The following is a 21,794-nucleotide window of genomic DNA, read 5'->3' as shown; positions in this document are numbered from 1 at the left end:
TACATAGAAATCCAATGGGGTTGGCAAGACTTCAAAATAGACCTCTTTTTTTCGTTTCTGACAGGTTCATCATGTAATCACAAATGCTGGCCAAAATGGAAAGGATCTTGTTGTGTCTGCACTTGGAACCACACCACTAGGTGTCAGTGTAATGTAGCATTATGGGGTTCTGAGATGGCCTGGAGAAATGTGTGTGAGTTCAGATGTAGAGTGTATGTGCTACCATATTGAATGCTATATAAATGAGTTATAGTGAATACGTCGGCCTCCTGTGCTTTCATTACTTCCAACATAACAAATCTCTATGGATATATAACCATGTTTGCTTTACCCAGTGGATGTAAAACAACTTAATACGAGTGTTTGCACGGGCAGTAGTAAGTTACAGCTTAGTAACATCAGTAGGCAAACTCATGTTAACTCAGTGTTACACAGTCCACAGAACAGAAGCCAATCTACAGCATTTAATGGTCTTTATTTTATTAAAGTAACACTCTGTTGCCTTCTTGTACATCTTGTTGTTGTGAAGAAGCTCACATTTGCTTATATCACGGTCCTTTTGTTTTCTTTTCTCCTCTTGACGCTAACTACTTTCTCATTATAATCGCTAAACTGCTAAAATGGCCGTTCCTACACAAACATGACATAGTCATCCGAACTCTATTCAAATTGAAATCTAATGCCCATCTCATTACAACAGGTGAAAGGTATCTTGTTGTAGTGCAGACTACTTTTTTGGTGAAGTAGATGTATGGAGGCCTTCTTATATGGCATACATTTGACTACATTATCCACCTTATTCATGAAACCCTACTTCTGTCCAGTTTTCATCTTCCGTCCATTCTGTTTACATTATAACTTAGTGCAGTCTCAGCAGGCTTACTAGAATATGCTTCAAGTTATATTTCGAAATGTTGACAATTCTGCACTCAATATGGATATTCTATATAATATATGAGTGCCAGAGAAATATAAAAGTTTGTTTTTTACATGGCTTAGGCTTATACGTCAAGCTCTGTCTACCGCCACATTAAAATCAATAAAACACAGTTACGGCCGGAAATAAAAAAAAAAAACGTAAATGGCTTCTAAACTGAGCCAGTTCAGATGAGGAGGGACTCCTGGAGGTTACGGGTCCAAGTGCCCACGGGGACCCAGGTTCGAATCCAACCTGTGGTCATTTCCGATCCAGCCCCATCTCTCTTTCTAATTACTTCCTGTCACTGTCCAAATAAAGGCAAAAAGGCTCTAGGTCTGTAGAGAATGGCAACCTTGCTCCATCCACATTTTAGCTCTCCTTATTGAAAATAGTGCAGTATCTCTTCTCCAACGACAGTGCATAGAAAATATTCAGACCCCTTTCTTTTTTCACATTTTGTTACCCTAAGATTGAACTGCTGGTCTTCCCACCCAAGCAAATCATACATCACAACATCAACATTGTCTGAGAACACATCTTCTCCTAACACTTCTAACAACCCAACACCCATAATATGCTCTTATATTCACTTCTCTTTATTCTCTCTTACTCTCATCCTGTGGTAGTAGTGTGTATTGTTGTGTGTCACCTTAGGTCTCAATGTAGCTTTAATGTCATTCCTTAATGTTGTATGTAACTTTGGATAAACGTGTCTGCTAAATGAATAAATACAAATGAAGAGGTCAGATGCAGAACCCTCTAAATCCGTCTGACCACTTTTATCATAAGTGGGCATTTTTTTAGGCTCCTATAGGTTTTTGCCTACAAATCGATATTTCAGACCTGGAAGAGAGTATTTAGCGGGTTTTGAAGCAAAATTATTTGATTAACTTATACTGGAGAGCATTCACTCACCATTGTTATCTCATTTGTGATGGAGGTGGCGTTTAGAGGCTTTTGCATCTGAACTCTTCAAATATAAATGTTGAAACATAATGCTAAAATCGTTTAAAATTCATAATCCACACTCAATCAACAATATCCTGTAATGAGATAGCTTTCAGGTTGCTTTTCCTGTTTTGGAGGTGAAGGATTTGAAGGGATTGGGGGGGAGTCTTTACACTATTACAGCTAAAAGATGTGCAAGATTATCTATCTTCACTGTCTCTTCCGTTCCGTTTGTGCTTAACTCTTAGCCCCTGAGTAAACATCCTGCATACCACAAAGGACATGCTCTCTGGGGTAATTAAGATGGCAATATCTACACTTTACAACCCTTGTAAATATATCAAATAATGTTGTACTTTTTGCAAAAACGAATGGATGTTATTAATAAAATAATAATAGAAAAAAAAACAACAACAATGAGCTTTCTTATAAAATACAACTTTATTATATTTTTGTCTGTATAAGTAAAAATATTTTCTTGATGTGTAGAGGATGTGTGTTGGAGAAGATCCTGAAGACAATGTGCTGTGTATGTAGGGGGGCAGTGTGCAGCAAGTATGTAGAGGAGGCTTACTGTAGCAAGCAGTGTGCTGTATGTATGTGAGGTGGTGACAGTGATGATGTAAGTGTGTGTTTTTTGTGTGTGTGTTGGGGATGGGGGTGGGGGCAGAAAGTCTAGGCAATCAAGGACATGAGTAGATGGAGGAGAATATAAAATAATAAATAAAAAGTTCTATGGAGCTGTGCAAAAGTTGGAGAAAGTCAGATATGTGTGTGTGTGTGTGTGTTTTGATGTGTGATGAAATAAGAAAATAAATAGGTCTGTAGCATAGGGAGAGGGATGTAAAAGAGCTAAAAGTCTTGTAGGTGTGTGTATGGAGGGGGGGGGGGTCATGAGTGCTGGGGAGTGAATGAGTGCAAAGTCAGTATAGTGTGAGTTCAGAGTTGGGAAATGTTTGAGAGTGCTGAGGAGTGAATGTGTGCAAAGTCAGTATAGTGTGAGTTCAGAGTTCGGATGGCCTGGGGATAAAAACTTCTCCTGAGTCTCTCAGTTCTGGCTTTGTGACTACATAGGCTTCATCTTCTTGATTTCTTCTTGATTTCAGCGGTAGGAATAGTCCATTGTTAGGATGAGAAGAGTCCTTCAGAATCTTTTGGGCTCTTAGGAGTACTCTTCTGGAATAGATATCTTGTAGAGCAGGGAGTTGAGTTCTTATAGTACGTTCAGCTGAGGGCACTACTCTCTGCAGAGTACTACAATCTCTAACTGTGGAGTTCCCATACCAGGTGATGATGCTACCAGTTAGAACACTCTCAACCGCTGAAGTGTATGGATGTAGAAACTTTGAATTTCCTTAGCTGACGAAGGAAGTAGAGTCGTTGTCTGGACTTCTTCAGAACATATTGAGTGTTAACAGTCCATGTTAAGTCTTCAGTAATGTGGACACCAAGGTATTTAAAACTTGTGACTCTCTCTACAGGTTGCCCGCTGATCATTAGTGGGGTGTAACTGTAGTTCTGCTGCTGCCTTCTGTAATCCACTACCATTTCCTTGGTTTTATTGATATTCAGTGTCAAGCTGTTAGATTGACATCACTGTGCCACCTCATCAACCTGATCCAAGTAGAGCTGTTCATTGTTGTTACTAATCAGGCCCAAGATCACTGTGTCATCTGCAAACTTGATGATGGAGGTATGACTACTGTTGGCTTTGCAGTCATGTGTGTAGATGTTGTACAGCAGTGGACTCAAAACACAGCCTTGGGGAGCACCAGTGCTGATGGTTAATGAGTCAGATGTCAGACCCCCCACTCTAACCACTTGTGAACGGTTGGTGAGGAAGTCAAATATCCAGTGACACAGGGTGGTGTTCAGTTCTAAGGCCTTCATCTTTGTGATTGTTGGATTCACGATCGTTTTGCGTTGTGTTTTAGTTCGGATGTCTGTACTGAAGATGGTCAATAAAGCTTGACGGCTGGATCAGGATCGGTGATTAAAAGAATTTATTGTAGATGGTACAACACTCACTAACCGAGCACAGGCTAAGTCTCAAACAGTAAAACTGCACAGAGTCTAACAGGTGTGGTAGTTAGTAGAAGCGGGCTGCTGCTGAGCGTCTTGGCATAAGATGCTCCCCGAGTCGCTTCCTCGATCCGTCTCGAAGTCCAAGCCTGAGACAAAGCCTGTTATACTAAAATCATGTCAACGTAAATCATGCCAACGTGGAAGGTACCAGCCATAGAATAGGAAAAGTACTAGCCCTGAAAACAGAATAACAAGGTGATATCTCATTCTGCCCATGCTATCACTACGGCCATGAACATGGCAGTCTGACCTGTTGATGGTAAATCCTATGTGCAGCCACACAGGCGCCTAAGGATTAGAACTAGGGAGTGAAACAATGGCATGTACTTCTCCACGTCTCTAACACAGATGAACACATCAGAATACATACAGAAATACCCCAGATTCCTACAGTCCCCCCTCTTGATCAATTAAAAAACACAGATTTTTATAGATCATACAAAACAAAGAAAAGGAGTCTGATGTGGTCTAAAGAACAGAGGACAAACCAAGACAAGATTACTTCTCTAGCACTTTGAAAAGGAAGAAGTGCCGGTGTCTTAAAAGAAAAACATAATAACTGATTTCGTTCCGAGGATTGTCTCACACATAAAAAAAAAATTAAAAAGGAAAGGAATCAAACCCACATCCTCGGTACATCCCGAGGCTGGGCAGGAGGTACTCTAACAGGGGCCAATCTTGGATTGGTAGTGGTGGCACGCTTAATGATACACAACACCACTTGGATTGCTAAGTAGATGACAAAGATGGGAATGAGCAGGGGCATAATGAACTGGACAATCTGAGCAAACAGGGGCCCACCCCAGCTACTCAACCAACCTCCCAGGGACCAGCTACCATTATCCCGCTTTAAGCTGCTGCACGGGCGTAAATATCTTTGATGTAATTGGAGACATTACCCGGTCGAAGTCAGGCACATAAGTACAGCATTCCTGTCCAATCAGAGCACAAGCACCTCCCTTACTGGCCAAAACCACGTCCAGGCAGAGTCTATTCTGAAGGGCAACCTGTCTTACTGCATACAGTTCTCGGTTAATGTCTGAAAGAGCACGTGCAGTGTCATTAGCTACTACATCAACAATGTGTACCAGATCTCTAATCTCATCAAGCGCTACAGTTAGGCCATAAATTGGAATTAAAGCGGCAAAGAATCTCTGTGTCGGGGTTGCAACAGTACTGTGACCCCCAAAAGCGTCACGCTTAGCCCTAGGGTGTATGGATGTTGACTCACCCACCAAATGTTCCCTCCCACAATCCTCACAGCTGGAACAACATAAGATAAATAACAAGAGCCTTGCCAATTAGGGGAAGATAGGAATATGCATACTGTCCACACACAAACATGGAACCACGTACAGGGGCTAGTGCATTAGTGACGACCGTGCTTCCTGGCGGCCCCACCTGGAACACGATCATCGGGGAAGGGGAATAAGGACCACTTCACCTGACTGTTCAATGGAAACCTCAGTCTGTCCAACCTGAACTTCATATGGGCAGATGCTCTGACCTACCACCGACCGTCCACTCTTGTCGGCCACCCAACAGACCACACCACGTGGGGCATAACTCAATTTAAGAGTAGGGGGCCCTCTGGCCCATGGAGGATTGGGAAAGATGTCATCAGGGGAACCATTTGTAGTACTGTTAAAGGCTGCTACATACTCTGGGATGGTAAAGGGGATGGCTATGTAAGGATACACTTCAGAGGCAGATGGCATTAACCCGCATACCCAACACGAATGCTTACGCTTGGCCTGGGCCAACCCATGAGCCGTCTTCAGAAAAGTGTTGTCCTTGTGCACATCATGATGGCTGTCATACAGAGTATCAGTAACAATAACCAGGTGACACAGGATAACAGCACAACCAAACAACATTCTCGGTGACATTTTCCAGTTGATAAAGAAGGCACACAACAACAGTTACACAACACAGAATTCAGTGAGCTGATCGCTGTTAGAGAACGATGGAGTTGAGGATTCCTTTGGGAAACAGAGTCTTTTTGGGGAGAAGTGAAGGAGACCGGCAGGCAACAGTTCAGTTCAAAGGCAAAAGTCTCTGTCCTGGATGATGTCCGTGGCTTCAAGCAACTCCATGGGTACATGTGGAGTGAAAGTAAAGAGCAGTATCAGTTGGAGGATAGTCATGGTTGCAGTGAGAACAATCATATAATGATTAAATGTAATATATAATCAAGCTATAGTATTGATTGTAACATAACAATATAACATGCAAGCAAATAATGATTAAACATTTCACAGATATATGTAATCACTCCTGAATTAGATAATGGCTAATGCCAGTAATAAAAAAACAGGTAAGACTTGTCCAAGTCTATCACCTTTCTGAGCATGAGTTTGTGTCACCAAGAGTCAACTAGCACAACACTCCAAGCAGGCTCGGTTTTACAGGGAAAGATTCTACACTGGTGTCCCTACCCTTTTCATTTTTTTCCTCTGACCTCCCGTGAAAACAAAAAATCCACCGTCAAAATGAAAGTCTTCCGTGAATCTTCCTCCCTGGTCTACACCCTATTTCTAAAAAGAAGACGGGCGGAAAATCAGATATAATTCGTACCCTGCTCGGCGTGTCATGTTTCCGGCGGATCAACTAGTTTGCAGTGGCTCGCGTGTATCCATTTGGTTTTGCCCTGGACCTTTACTGCCGACTGTGTTATCAACAAGATCTGATGACCCATCGCATGCTCCGGCTTCTAGCGCTAACCTTTGGGGCTTGTGAATCATCACCCACTGACCTGGCACTAGAGAGTGCCCACCTTCCGGGGGGTCTCCCCAGGCCTCTTTCACTTGGTTAGCCGCTGTCTGGACCGCTTCTGTCAATTGCACACAGTAGTTCAGCATTGCATCTGATGTCAGGTGGATGTCGGCTTTCCTCAGATCAATCGTGCCTGGTGCGGAGAAAGGCCTGCCAGTCACGATCTCAAATGGGCTGAGTCCTGTGTCCCTGTTGCTTGTAGCACGATGCTACACAGGACTGTTGGTAAAGCGTCAACCCAAGGAATACCTTCTTGATGTTTCTTGGCCAGTCGTTCCTTCAGCGTCCGGTTGGCTCTCTCCACCTGCCCAGAGGATTCTGGGTGGTAAGGGCAGTTCAGGGACCATTGCACATTCAGCATGCGGGCCACCTCGGCGCAGACTGCTCCAGTGAAGTGTGTTCCGTTGTCTGAGCAGATCTGTTCCGGCAATCCGTATCGTGGAATGATGTCTTTCACGAGGACTTTGGCAGTGTGTAGTGCAGTTCGGATCGTGCAGGGAGCGCTCGATCCACCTAGAGAACTTGCACAGGACAATCAGAACGTCGCGATAGCCTTTGCACTTTGGAAGGGTGATGTAATCTATCTGAAGAACTCTGAAAGGCCCTGGTGGAGCAGGTGTTTTCAATGTTGGCAGCTTGACCTTTCTGTCGTGGTTGTTTTGCCGACAGGTGGCACACCGCTTGACGATGTCCCTGGCCGTTGCTGTGAACTTTGGGGCCCACCAGACCTGTATGAATCTGTTCCTCATTTTTTCCACTCCCACGTGTCCAAGCGAATGAATTTGCGTCGCCAGGTATGGCAGAAGACTTTCTGGAGCCACTGTTCGTGTTCCAAACCTCCACAGGTTGTCGTCATGGAGCTTCGCCGCATTTTCAATCCAAGTCCACTTCTCTTCTCGGCTTGCGCTGTTCTGCATGTCTTTGATGTTGGCCAAACTTTCCCGTTTTCCCTCTTCAGATGTTTCCTTGATCTTCTTGGTCACTCTCATCATGCATTTTTCTTTGTCATTTTCAAAAAATTCCTGTTACCGTTAGATCCGTCCGTGTTTCCATTTCCGTGTCCATTCTCGTTAGTCGTTTCGTTATCCCCTCCCTCTCTTTTCCTTGCGGCTGTTCTTGACGCCGCATCCGCCAATGCATTGCCTCTTGCCTCAAGGGTGTCTTGCCTTGTGTGTGCTTTCACTTTTACGACTGCCAGGTCTTTTGGTAGTTGCCTTCAAGCAAAGCAGTAACGTAACGATGTAGGATCTTCAATGCGTCAAAAGGGTGCAGGTCTCTCATCTCCTTGAGTTCTTTTTTCTTCGTCCAGGTATGCCGTCCGGCATCCCAAGGGTGTTGTATGGCGGCGGACCACTTCTGGATTTTGTCGCCCTTTGCTGGTTGGTAGAACACAGACACACCATCAGCGTTGGCTACTGTGCGTACTGGGCATATGAGGGCCTCATCAGCTGATTCATCCCAGACATCCCATCCCTCTGCTGGTGGTCTGCGCCTCTTGGTCTTGGGCTTAATTACGGGAGCAGCCGCTCCCTGGCTTGCATCAGATGTGGATGGGGCGTCAGTCACGGGGACAGCAGTTGCGTCATCATTCGCCGGTGCTTGGTTGGCTTGTTCGGGCGACAGGTATTGGGGATTGGTTGCAGGTGGCGCTGGTAACAGCATGGATGGTGTTGGAGTGGGAGCTGTAGCAGTGGCCAGTGGGTGAAATTGGCCCTGCTGGGGTTGAGCAGGTTGTTGGTAGTGGGTCACATATGAAGTGTAGAGGCCTGGCCCTGTTGCTAGGCCCATGCTGGCTTGAGCATCAGCTGTAGATTGTTGGAAGCAGGGGCCTCTCCCTGTCGGCTGTTGGTACCCGCCAGGTGGGGTGCTGTTCATTGGCTCAAACAGACCTCCAATAGCCGGATAGTGTGTGATGAAACTGCCTCCCAGCTCAATAGTGTCAGAGATGTCCACTGCACTTCCAGAAGCCTCCACCATGGCAGGTGGCGCTGCTGGCAAGCCGTGCAGTGTCGGATAGAGGCGGGTGCTGTGCTGCCCTCCACGCCCCCCTCCCCCATGATGGGGCGGTGGTAGTGGGAGGAGTTGGCTCCTCCCCTCAGAGTGGCGCGCTGGGACTGCTCCTCTTCGCCTCATTCCAGTGTGTTCTAGCAACATGTCTGCTTCTGCCAACTGTTCCTCCAAGTCACGTTTCTCCATCTCACTTCTCCAAGTCTTGTCTCGAATTTCTGTCTCCAATTCTTGCATCTTCCTTCTCAATGACTCTTCCACAATTGCGGCCGTCTGCAACCTCTTGCCAGCTTTCCCTGCCTGAGATTTCAATTCTTCTGCCAGACATGTAGTACGGTGTTTTTCGGCATCCACCTCCTGCGAGCAGGATGCCCGTGATAGCCCCATAAAGGATCGCGTCTTAGCTGGCTCATTAACAAAAAGGCATAGGGTTCACGATGTCTGTTGTGCTTTTTCCAACTCAAATACACCTCACGAACCTTCTTAGGTGGCCAGCGCCCCTGGACAATAGATGCTGGATCAATTTCAAAATCTGTTCTCAATTTTTCCTCAAATTTGCCCAATTGAAATTTCTTCGCCATCCCATCTGACACATAATCTTGTATTTCAGCAAATGTCTCCTCCTGCTGAGGCTTCACTTTCTCCTCATCATGGTCAGCTGCTTGCTTATCTTCTTTTTGCTTATTGCGCCCGCGAACCATCTCTGATTTCTTACTCTCTTGCACAGTGTCTTGTTCCAAATTATTATTGGGGCCCGAAGCCCTACGAATTGGACTATGTGTTCGTACAAGGACGAGGTCCTTTATTTTAAACTTTTTACTTAAATTTGTCAGTAGTGTGTGATGTTTTAGTGCCAACTTTTGCGATTCTGCTTTGGCCAGAGGAAAAAAACCTCTCTCTCTGTCCTTCTCCTTTTTTTCCACACACTCACACACACACGCTCGCTGCTCCCGCCAGGGAAAAGGAAACACTCTCTCCTTATCTCTCCTGCTCCGGAACCTGGCAAATTATTTTACTCACAGCATGAAGCCACAACAATAACTTTCACCAGTGTCAGTTCCACTTAACTCAGACTATTTCCTTTCTCCCCAAAACCGGCTGGACAACGACAAAGAATTAACGTCTCACTCACACCTTTAACGATCTCTCGTTAAATTCACAGTTGACCAAGTCAACAAAAACATAGGTTGGAAACCCTATACCACTTTTCACCTACTGCACAACCAAAACACCCCCCTCTGGTGATTTTGTCTCCTCTCCGTATCACTGTAACGCTAAGTTTAGTCCTAGGCCATTAAACTAAACAAAGACCTTGAGAAACAACCACACAGTTCACTTCAGCAACAATAATGATTGTAGCGACAGTAACTCCTTCTATTTTCTCTTCGGCACCCGCACAGCATTTATCACAAAACCCACACAGCTTTTATCACAAAACTCACACAGCTCAGCATGTAGTGGCAGTACAGAAAAAGAAAAGCTTTAATCCCCCAAGCTTGTCCGTAGTTAATCGATTACTTCTTTTAATTCGTTCACGAATCTATTCCAATTACCCAAAATATGTGTACACTTCAACCGTTTACTTTTTTCCGGAAAACTTCTTATATCAAATGACATCTAGCGCTAATCAATCATTGATATAGGTACGTTACTTGTCAAAACACTTAATGACACAAACTTCAATACTCTCATTAATGTGCAGCTTCAAATCAAAAAATTCTAATTTACTCCCTAAATTATGTTTATTTTTTTTAACTTTACTCTTGGTTCTTTTCACGCACAGAGGAGAAAAAAACTCTTTGCTTTCACCTGGTCAGAGTTTCTTCACTGCGGCGGGTGCACACGCGCACAGCGTCCTCCCTCTTGGTAGGCTTCCAGCTGGGGTTGGTCACGTCAGCCCGGGGCCCCAAAGTAGACTCTTCTTACAGATGTGAAGTTTCAAAATCTGCCCTCGGCGCCTGTTTGAACCGAAGACTCAGCCTGACCTCGCCCGAATGGATGTTCTCGTCTTCCCCTCCCTCTTGCGTTAGGTCCACGGAAACCAAATGTTGGATTCACGATCGTTTTGCGTTGTGTTTTAGTTCGGATGTCTGTACTGAAGATGGTCAATAAAGCTTGACGGCTGGATCAGGATCGGTGATTAAAAGAATTTATTGTAGATGGTACAACACTCACTAACCGAGCACAGGCTAAGTCTCAAACAGTAAAACTGCACAGAGTCTAACAGGTGTGGTAGTTAGTAGAAGCGGGCTGCTGCTGAGCGTCTTGGCATAAGATGCTCCCCGAGTCGCTTCCTCGATCCGTCTCGAAGTCCAAGCCTGAGACAAAGCCTGTTATACTAAAATCATGTCAACGTAAATCATGCCAACGTGGAAGGTACCAGCCATAGAATAGGAAAAGTACTAGCCCTGAAAACAGAATAACAAGGTGATATCTCATTCTGCCCATGCTATCACTCACGCCATGAACATGGCAGTCTGACCTGTTGATGGTAAATCCTATGTGCAGCCACACAGGCGCCTAAGGATTAGAACTAGGGAGTGAAACAATGGCATGTACTTCTCCACGTCTCTAACACAGATGAACACATCAGAATACATACAGAAATACCCCAGATTCCTACATGACCAAGGTGAGAGGTACTATCGTGTTGAATGCTGAACTAAAGTCAATGAACAGCATCCTCACATAATTCCCATTCCCCTCCTCCAGGTGAGTTAAGGTGGTGTGCATGAGGTTTGAGATGGCATCCTCTGTAGACCTGATGGCTCTGTAAGCAAATTGGAGGGGGTCGAAGGAGGCAGGGAGGGATGAGCAGATAATGTTTTTCACAAGCTTCTCAAAACACTTCATCACTGTAGACGTCAGGGCTACTGGGCGGTAGTCATTCAGACATGATGGACTTTTGTTTTACGGTACTGGAACAATAACAGACTGCAATAAAAGACAAATGCATAAGCCCAGTATAGCTCCCAAACTGACCACGGTATTAAATAATGCCAAGGATCCTGAAAAAAACATAAACATAGCAGACATGTGCAGTGTGGTTACGCCTGAGTATCTGCCAAAGAAATTAGTCCTGACACATTGAGTGAACATTTACTAACTGTTGTAAAGTTAGAAAATTCAACATATGACAAAAATGTGATGCAGATTTGATTTGAGAACATGTGCAGGTGCACAATCTTAAATTTCCTGTGTTCCAGTCAAATACATCTACCGTCTGGACTTCATGACACCATGCAGTGTAAATAAGTTCAGCTCTATTCTTATAATCATTACTTTAGATCATTAAATCAAATCAATTACTTACTAATTTCCAGTACTGCTCCATTTCCAAAAATGACTTGACCACATATGTCCACAACACAGTAATAGACTCCACTGTCAGAGAGAGTGAGACTGCTCTTGGGGAGCCTGTAGACACAGTGATCCTCACACTCGCGGCTCCTGTTTGTGGGAGAGTAAATAAGACCTGGCTGGGATTCTCCTGGAGATCTTCTGAACCAGAGCACTCTGTACTCCTCTGTTTGTTTCTCAGTACTGACTGTGCACTGCAGAGTCACCGAATCTCCTTGATAAACTGGGTCTGGTATTGGGGCTTGGACCACTCTTTCAGTAGCAGACCACTGCTCTCTTAAAACAGAGACAGTGGAGTAAGACCCTCCATGGTGTTTACCAATGAACTGATAAACACCTTTTAAATAGCTGGGCATGGATATGTCATATTTCATAATTTTACTTACCTTCAATTGACAAAAATGTTCCATTTCCAAATATGATGTCATATGATAATCTCATTCCACAGAAGTACATTCCCTCATCTGAGCGACTAGCATTTTCAATTATTAGATGGAAGCGTAACCCTCCTTTGTCAAGTTTGAAACGTCCATTTTCAAAACCTTCAGAATATACCTTTGTACCGTGCATTTGTGACTGTACCACGATAGAGGGTCTGTGTCTTACTGTCTGTTTGAACAAGTAAAAGCGATTTGATTTAAGATGCGCTGAGAAGGAGCACTCCAGGGTAACATTTTCATCAATGTGAGCTCTGGGTATGGGTCCAGACTGCTGAGGAATCTCAGTCTGTACCATGTCTAAAAAAAAAAAATATATATATATATATATAAAAATAAATGCAATGCATTATCAATAAATGCAATAATGCATTTTATATTAACCATATTAAAGTCCTTAGAATAAGAGGGAAGGGAAATTAACAAATACAACACATTTGTGGATATTACTTACTGTTATTAGATATTAGGCATATTCAATCTACGTAATAATCAGGTAATAACGTTCGCAGCGGCCATTTTGTTGATATAGAAAATGCATAGGTGGGTCTATTTAATGCAGCTGTCAATTGACAAGCGCGACAGCGCCGGTATGATCGCTGTAGGCTATTTATTTATTTGTACAAAATTTAACGTGATGGTAGGCCTATGTCGTGCAATAGGCTACAGCGGTTCTAACAACAGCAATACAGGCCGTTCTAACAACAGCAAAGAGCCCTAGAGTCACCCACTGTCAGAAACATATCTGTCACCTTTTTTCGCGCAGTCTTCCTGTTTTAATATTTCCCCGTAAAATATCCCATATTTTATTATTTCATAACATTAGCCCCATCGGACTTGTCCGTCTCTGTACTGTTGTCCTGTTGCTACCCCCTGCCCTTCCAGCGAAAATATGTTTTTAAAGCGTTGTTTTGCTTGCCTGAAAGCGACCTTAGAGTGATCAGAACAGTGTGGGAGAGAGCACGATTTGACGCCAATCGTTTAAGCAAAGTCTAGACCTAGCTTCACCCTCGTTTAATTAGTGCAGCAGTTTTGTAGTACGAATTCTTGCTCTCATCAGAGGGATAGCAACAGAAAGACGAATGTTGAAATTTCCCTGTATTTTGGGTGAATAACCCGGAAAATCTCCCTTTTTTTCAATGCTCAATGAAAACGAGGAGAGAATGAAACTGAGTTGAGTCAGCGCAGGAGAAACTTGTGGCTAAGATAAATAGCCTAGGCCAGTGGTTCTCAACCTTTTTTGAGCAAACGCCCCCATGACCTTACTTTCATCCTCTGGTGCCCCCCCCACACACACACAACAATAAAAAAAAAAAAAAAAACTACACCCCCGGTAGGCTATAGGCCACTCACACTCATGCTATATTGCTTAAATAAAAAAACGAGCCCATTTCTGTGCTGTTTTGGTTTCTTCTGGAATTATAAGAAAATGTCCCTATGAGCCTATTTTATTATTAAGCAGATTTAGCCCACTGTTAGAAGCAATAGGAGACTGGTTGGGTAAAAAAAAAAAAAACACTACCACATCAGCATTGGTTGTAATGATTTTTTTTTTAAATCAATAGGAACATTAAATGTAGGCAACAAGACGTGTCATTTTATCATGAACAAAAATCAAGTGCACATCACGTGAACAACATATGCACATCGCAACAATCCAACCAATCACAAAACAGATTCTGCGCATGAGGCCTGTTTAGGCCTATATTTCGTATTTGATTAGCAACGGTATTTTCGTGGAGACTACGGTCAGAACAGCTGCAGAACAACAGCGAGCGGGGCTGGGGACTTGACTCCGGGCGTGTGCAGGCCCGAACTGCACTGTATGACCACTGACCATAGATAAACAGTAAAATGTAGCTTGGATGGTAGAGGGGTTAGAAACCCATGAATGAAAATAGCGTATTTATTTCAGGTAGCCTATTTTTGCACCAAAAATATGTGAAAACCATGGAAGTTTAAAATGTAAAAGAAAAAAAAAAAAAACTCTCACGTTCCCAGCGCCCCCCTAAGTTGTATGAACGCCCCCGTTGAGAAACCCTAGCCTAGGCTAAACTTACAGCCAACTCCTCACATCCATCGCCATTATTATTTGTATTATTAATACTAGGCTATTATGTTGTCCTCTGTGGGCTTAAGTTAAATAACTTTTAGACAGTGCAGACAGCTGCCCCTATGCAATGCGGAGACATCGGCAGTAGCCTAATGTATGCGATATCGTAATTACCTTTGGACATATTGCATTTGCATAGATAGCATTGCATAGGCAATGTTAGCCAACGTTTACAGTAGCGTATAGGCTAATTGATGGTGCGCCCTTCTCAGCTCGTTTTAGGCTATTGCACGGCAAGTGGCAAATAGTAGGAACAAACTCAGCTGAGAAAGATATCAGTAGATAATTCTGATTTGTATAGTGTTTTGTTCACTTGGATTTTGGAAATGTTAAAGAGAAATATGTTAGCCTTTTCTGCCTCCAGACCATATAGTTGCATCATAGATCCTCCTGTAGAAGTTATCAGACAAGAACGATCACTGGCTAACCCACTTTAAACTACTTTAGCAAAGTGCTGCAGGTTGTGAGCAACAGGCAAACGCAAGATACAATTGCAGTCCAATGAGATGCAGCTTTATTTTCTGCGATCATGGCAATGTTAGACGATGTCGTTGGTGGAACAAATAATAAGTTCGCCTTCAGCTGCGACGTGTGCCGATGTATGAACAAGACAGTTAGGCTATAAATATCGGGGTAAGTTATAGCTGACAATAATGACGGATCTTTATTTAATGCTATTGAGTCTATTAGATATGGATCCATAACGATTAAGTTTATCTACTCTTGATATTGACGAGATAAACCCGTTAGGCTACTACTCTGGGGTGCGTTTCCCGTACAACTACGGAGGTTAGCTTTTTACTAACGTGGTACGATGCATCGTTCAACTAACCAACATGTAAGTTACGACTGTTTCCCAGAACCGTCGTACTTACATAGTACTTTGTTAGTTTGAACCATGTTGGTTTCAACCAACATAGTTCAGACTACAATGGTTGCAGATGTGTTCGAGAATGTCGGGCTCTGTCGGTTAGAGCCGAACGATGAAGTCATTAAAGTAATGAAATTTGACATTGCATGACGTTTCCTGGGCCCAGCAGTTATAATATCAATAATAATAATAATAATAATAATAATGATAATACTTATTACAACAATAGGCAGTAATTTCAATAGGCCCTAGGCTATGTATGCTTTTAAAAAATATATATATATTAGGCTATTTATAATAATAATAGGCATAAAAATGATAATTTTAATAATAACGTCACAGTCTATTGAATGTAGCCTACTAATTAGCCTAATCCGTGAAGCATAAATCGCCAACCGAGCAAATGTGAACAAATAAGTTACACATTTAATGAAACACACCGAATAGCCTATAGGCTAAATAGGCCTACTGGCCAATATTATCATTTGTTGTAATGTGACAAGGTGGCGTGAAAGGATAGACCTCTCTGCATTTCGGATCTTGTAGTCGTAGGTTCGAGCCTAGATAATGATCAATTAACAATGGTGTTGGAATCATGGATAGGCTCAATCACTAAATATTCCTATGATCGTTTAGAACCTGTAGTCCTAGTTTTAACTACTGATTGGAGACCATATGCTTACTAGCTTAGACTTAGGATAAATGTATATTATGTTCTATGAAAATTGGCATGGTTAGATTAGATTAAACTTTGTCATTGTGCAGAGCACAAGTACAAATACAACCAAATACAGTTTGCATCTAACCAGAAGTGCCAAAAAGGCAGAAAAGTGCAATGTGATATATAAAGTATAGACAGGTGGTGCATGGACAGGACAATAAATATAGTGCAGTGTAGACAGTAGTATACAGTTGGTTTGCAGAAGGTGGTTTAGGGTCATATAAATGGAATATAAATATGTGCAGTATCTTAGCAGTTACCTTACAGTAAGAGCAGAATAAATATGGATATGTAATATGAACAATGTTGAACAACATGTTGTTATGTAAGTGCTTTGGGTTTCACTCTGTTTTAAAAGCGCTATATAAATGAATACTTTACTTTATGATTGCCCTTCATTTCACTGGAAGTTTTTCATGCCTTTATGCAGCATTTTTCCAATGTTGCCCTTGTTATGTGTTTTCACTGTGACACTGAAAATATTTTAAATGCACAGATACAGTTTTTTTACCATTACTTTTCATCCATTGTAATTATGAAGTTGTGTGTTGAATCACAACCACAAAATGACAGTTCACATAGCACAAATGTTTCAATGCTCAAATGGTTGAAGGATCTGCGCCAGCTGTACCAACATACACTCACACACACACTCAAACTCACACACACACAGTGTTACGGTAGGTGCTGCTCATGTTGTTGCTTTCTGCTGCTGAGATAGTAGCAAAGTCTATACTGTTGTTTTCAAATGCATGTCTATATTCCCTGAGTGCACTGACATTTCAAGACCTGCTTTATTCCATCAACCCCCTATGATAATACAAGCATGTCAACTGCTCCATCTTGGAGCCCAACAGCGAGGCAGAGGCGCGGTACAACAATGCCCATAGCCGGACCCGCGTTGTTGTGGAGAGGGCCCTGGGCATGTGGAAAGGTGTGTGAGCAAATCCGCTGGTGGCCTGAAGCTCCATCCTGCAAAGGCGTGCAGTGTCGTTTTGGTGGCGGCGCTTCTGCAACATGGCCCTTCAGGATCACATCCCACTGCCGGCTGATGAGGAGCTGTTAGTGGAGGAGGTGGAAGAGGTCATTCCAGTGGCTGCTGCACACCTTCCTGCTGGCCTGGAAGCACACTGGGAATTAGTTGCACATATGTTTGGCCCCTAAACACCCAAACCCCACAATTCCCTGCCACATTCCCTGTTTTTTCCCCTTTTGTTTATGTTTTTTACATTTCTTTTAGTTTGGTGGGGGTAAGGGGGTAAATGTACTTAACTTTCCCACCATCACTTTCTCCCCATAATCCCTCCCACACACACACACACACACACACACACACACACACACACACACATGTTCCCTATGAGCCATGACATCAAAATACATACACAGATTGAAAGGTCACAAAGCAAAGGCAACTTACCATTTTTCCGCCTCCCATGACAGGCCTACCCATACCTGGGCCATGAAGGACAAGTTAAATCAGTGAAAATCATGTCACATTTTGACACTGACCACAGCAATCTGCATGCTCACTTAAGTCCCAGAGGTCTTAAAGTTCTCCAAGCGAGAGGCTACTCAACTTCACAGCAGCATTCTCCAATGTCATTGTACCAACATAAATTCAGCTATGTGTTCAAATATCAAGATCATATAATAACTAAGAGTAGCCTAACTTACACACCCGCTAAACATAGCTTGTGATCAGACAAGATCCAACACAAACCCCACTCCACAGGCATACTCACCTCACACCCATCGACTCAGTCTTGAACCCCTGACCTCTATCATGTAAAGCACACACGCTACAGTCTGCCACAGCACTGTCACTTCACCACATCATAATGGGCTGTAGAGTCCATATACCGTTAGCTACAGTATGTGTATGATTAGCAGTTGCTTCATCCAAACACACTTAACATACGACTACAATGTAACATTATCCTTTTATAACAATTACAATGCTAGCCTCACATAACAATATCGAACAGGTCGAGAGGTGTAGCTGTAACTACACAACTTTACGATAGTGGTTGCGAACGTTAGTTGCTACTATGGTTTTGGGAAACACTGACGCAGTATCACGATGCATCGTACTATGTAAGTTCCACCACCATAGTTCACACTATTGTTTTGGGGAACAGTTGTGTCGTACTTACATAGTTGCAACCATGTTAGCTGCTACCGTAGTTAGCAACGATGCTTAGCAAATCGCTACAGGCGATTGTCACATAGAATAGCCTATAGAACTGGAATGTCATATCAACAATATGGCCGCGGCGTGTTTGCGAATAAGCCCTATCACTACATGCAAACATTACTACATTACTTACTGTTATTGGATATTACTACATGCAAAATTACATTCAAGGAAGTTACTTACAAAATTTGCAAAATACCAAAATATCATCATTTTGGGCTGTAAGCTTAGGTCTGTCATTGTTCTTCCCCTCTTGTCACAATGTCAAATGAGCATTTGAACTGTGACACATGTAACTTTAAGTGAGAGATGAATGTCATTGGCTTAAAGAAAAGATAAATGTCATTGGCTAGAAGAAACCATATAAAGCACACATCGGAAAAAAAAAGTTCCACTCAAGCTGTAACCTTGTTACGGAAAATGTGTATATAAAAGAGTTCACATGGTAATGTTTCACTTCAGTCTGAAGCAAAGAGTGCAGCAATGAACAAACAAATAAATATGGAAAATAGTATACAGTCAAATATTTTACACACCTTTGACGGGTTTATGTTGTTCTTTTAGAAGTAGGCCTAAATTGTAAGAATTGTGTCAATTTCATGATAACTTTTGTGTGTGTGTTTGATACATCAATATTATTAATTACTGCTGTAACATTCTCTTTCAGGATGAATAAAGTAATATATCTATGAAACTACTGATTTGTTGTGATACAGTAGAGTTTCATAATATTTTTTTTTTTTTTTTTACCTCTTAATGCAATTTGTTGATGTGATACAGATAAAAAGCTAACTGGGCCTTTATATTTAGGGCCTTGATGTTCAGGAGACAAACAATGGACTATGCATGCGTGTTTTAGGCATAGTGCAGGCCCTATTCTCTCACTGAAAGTGCACAGAAATTGTGCATTTACTTAACAATACTGTTAATGTCTAGGTCTGACCTGGCGCATATAAAAGTAAAATTACAAAAAGTATTATTCCAGTTGGCAAATCCTACCTGTACCTGCCTGTAACCTGTAACTTGAAACGCAACATTTTTCAATTGAAAAAATAAAGGCAGGTGCCATAATTCAAAATGCAGTATATCACTTTGACCAGGATATCGTTTTAAAGCTCATGGTGTCCTCCGTCCACTGATACCTCAATTTTTTATATTTTAGATCGCTGTGAGTCATTTTGCCAGATCAGGTCACATATTAAAAAGTTTTATTTTATGAAAAATTGCATTCATGGCTGCAAAATACCTTTCTATCAATTAGCATTTACAAAGTAGTTAGTTAGTTCTGACAACATAGTCTCACTCCCAACTCATTACACAACATACCCCCTCCCCTCACACACACACAGATACACCCCCCCTACACATTCACCAACACCCCACATTTCATCACCCCGGCCCCCCACACACACACCATTTCATTATCTTCCTTTTCATCATTCCCCTCCCACACACCCCATTACACCATACCCCCCACACACACCATACCCCCCACATACACCAACTCCCCCCATACACACCATTTTAGCCCCCAACATAAAAAAAAAACTGGAAAAAAATCAATTTGTAATCATTTTAATGACCAGGGCCCAGTTTCCCGATAACGACGGAGAAACACTCTTAAGAGGGTTTTCTACGATTCATCTTACGATCGTTCGTTTGGTTTTTCCGACTGTTTCCCGAACATGCTCGTAGCGTGAATGCGCGTGCACTGCTCTTAAGACGCTCTTAAGGGGAACTGTCCACGTTAATAGTTCTGAAATATCCTCTGATTTGATGGTGATGTCAGGTGACTACACGTCACAGCTATAGGCCTACCGTTTAAGCTTCGGATCTACACATTAATTCACATCAATACGAAAATAGAAACACTTTGACATCTGCATGTAAGCATCCCAAGTAGGTTATATACCACACACAGACATAAATAATTGTAATTATTTAAGATTAGATTGTTGCACCATGCAATAGGCTACTTTTTCGCTGTGTCACTTAAGAACACGTTTGAAGATAAGAAAGAAGTCGAGTAAAGTGAGGAAATGTGTAGGCTTAGATTTTGATGCAGTAGGCCTAGACTAAACCACATGTTCCTTTCTCTGCTTGTACCCTTATAGGCCTAATAAAATATAGCCTTCACTTAGCAAAGATAATGGCAACTATTCTGGCAACGTCTCATTTCATAACTTGATTGCATTTTTGTCCGCTTTTCATCACATTATTATGACCATTAAATGTAGGCTATGCTGTTTTGCACGCTAAAATCTAATTCATCACAGGTAAACACAATAAAGAATGGGAACGTAAGTTGGATTATGTATTCTAAGTTGTAATTCCTCTGTATGTCCTGTTGGTGACCTTAGTGAGAAGTACTGTTAAGACGCTCTTAGTCGGTAACGACAACTCTGGAGCACTCAGAGATCTACAGTGTTTTTTCAACGCAGCTCTTAAGCTACGATGGTTTCGGGAAACAGTTGGCAAATCTTAAGACGTTCGTAAGAGGGACTTTACGACGCTCTTAGGCTTAAGATGCTTTCGGGGAACTGGGCCCAGGTTGCATCTCTACAGTTTATATTTATTGCATTAAACACATTTTAATTCATAACTGAGGCTAAACCTGGCAAAACTTGTGAAAATCTTAAGAAAAATTGCAATGTACACACAATCCCTGGGGTTCTCTACCCTCAACAGACAAATTTGGGATATAACCATAGCTGCCAACTCTCACGCATTGGCCGTGAGACACACGCATTAGTTTCACACACTCACACGCCACACCCCCGATTTCTCACGCTGAAGTGTCAACCCGGTCGGTCAGATGCCTGAAAAATTAGTTTAGTCTTACTATAGATCTACCTGTTGAGCCACGGTTATGCTTTCAGAGACGGTGAGAGGGTTCAAGAGCACCCCCTGTCTGTGGAATTTTCTAAATTTTCTCTCATTTGCGATGCTACTTCAGAAGCCATCCCATTCGTGATCTCCCCGCATTTCCCGGCTTCAGGTATGCTTTGAGTATTATTGAGTGTTTTTCACGCTGAAGTGTCAACCTGGTAGGTCAAATACCTGGCAGATGAGGTTCAACTAAACTAAACCTATACATATGATATTACACATCATGTGAACAAACGGAATCTAAGCTTTCCAATGATATTAGCGCCAAGTTGCTGTGATAAATGGTTCGCGAGAAAATTATCACTGAACCGACATGCAATTTAGGCTAATCATATTTGCATTTTGCACACAGTGCACACCCATTACTCTCGGTTTAATATCTCACTAACTCTTCACACAACAAGTGGCAAACCCAATATCACAATAAACCACAAACCGTACTGAATACGAGGATATAAAGCATTCCTCTGTG

General features: G+C 42.5%; 2 protein-coding genes across 2 annotated transcripts; both read right to left on the bottom strand.

Moving 5' to 3' along the window:
• Positions 1–7,830: 7,830 nt before the first annotated feature.
• Positions 7,831–9,121, bottom strand: LOC125306947. Its single transcript, XM_048262602.1, has 2 exons — positions 8,945–9,121; positions 7,831–8,902 (listed from the first exon to the last, which is right to left on the bottom strand). The coding sequence occupies exons 1-2, from the start codon at positions 9,119–9,121 to the stop codon at positions 7,913–7,915; spliced, it is 1,167 nt and encodes a 388-aa protein (XP_048118559.1). The 3' UTR covers positions 7,831–7,912.
• Positions 9,122–12,039: 2,918 nt separating this feature from the next.
• LOC125306946 lies at positions 12,040–14,768 on the bottom strand. The gene is made up of 4 exons (XM_048262601.1): positions 14,759–14,768; positions 14,279–14,391; positions 12,477–12,703; positions 12,040–12,370 (listed from the first exon to the last, which is right to left on the bottom strand). The coding sequence occupies exons 1-4, from the start codon at positions 14,766–14,768 to the stop codon at positions 12,040–12,042; spliced, it is 681 nt and encodes a 226-aa protein (XP_048118558.1).
• Between the last annotated feature and the right edge of the window lie 7,026 nt (positions 14,769–21,794).

Source organism: Alosa alosa, chromosome 14 (assembly GCF_017589495.1).
Source record: "Alosa alosa isolate M-15738 ecotype Scorff River chromosome 14, AALO_Geno_1.1, whole genome shotgun sequence".
NCBI lineage: Eukaryota > Metazoa > Chordata > Actinopteri > Clupeiformes > Clupeidae > Alosa > Alosa alosa.
Note: the sequence above shows the minus strand (reverse complement) of the source record. Positions and strands in the feature narration are given on the sequence as shown.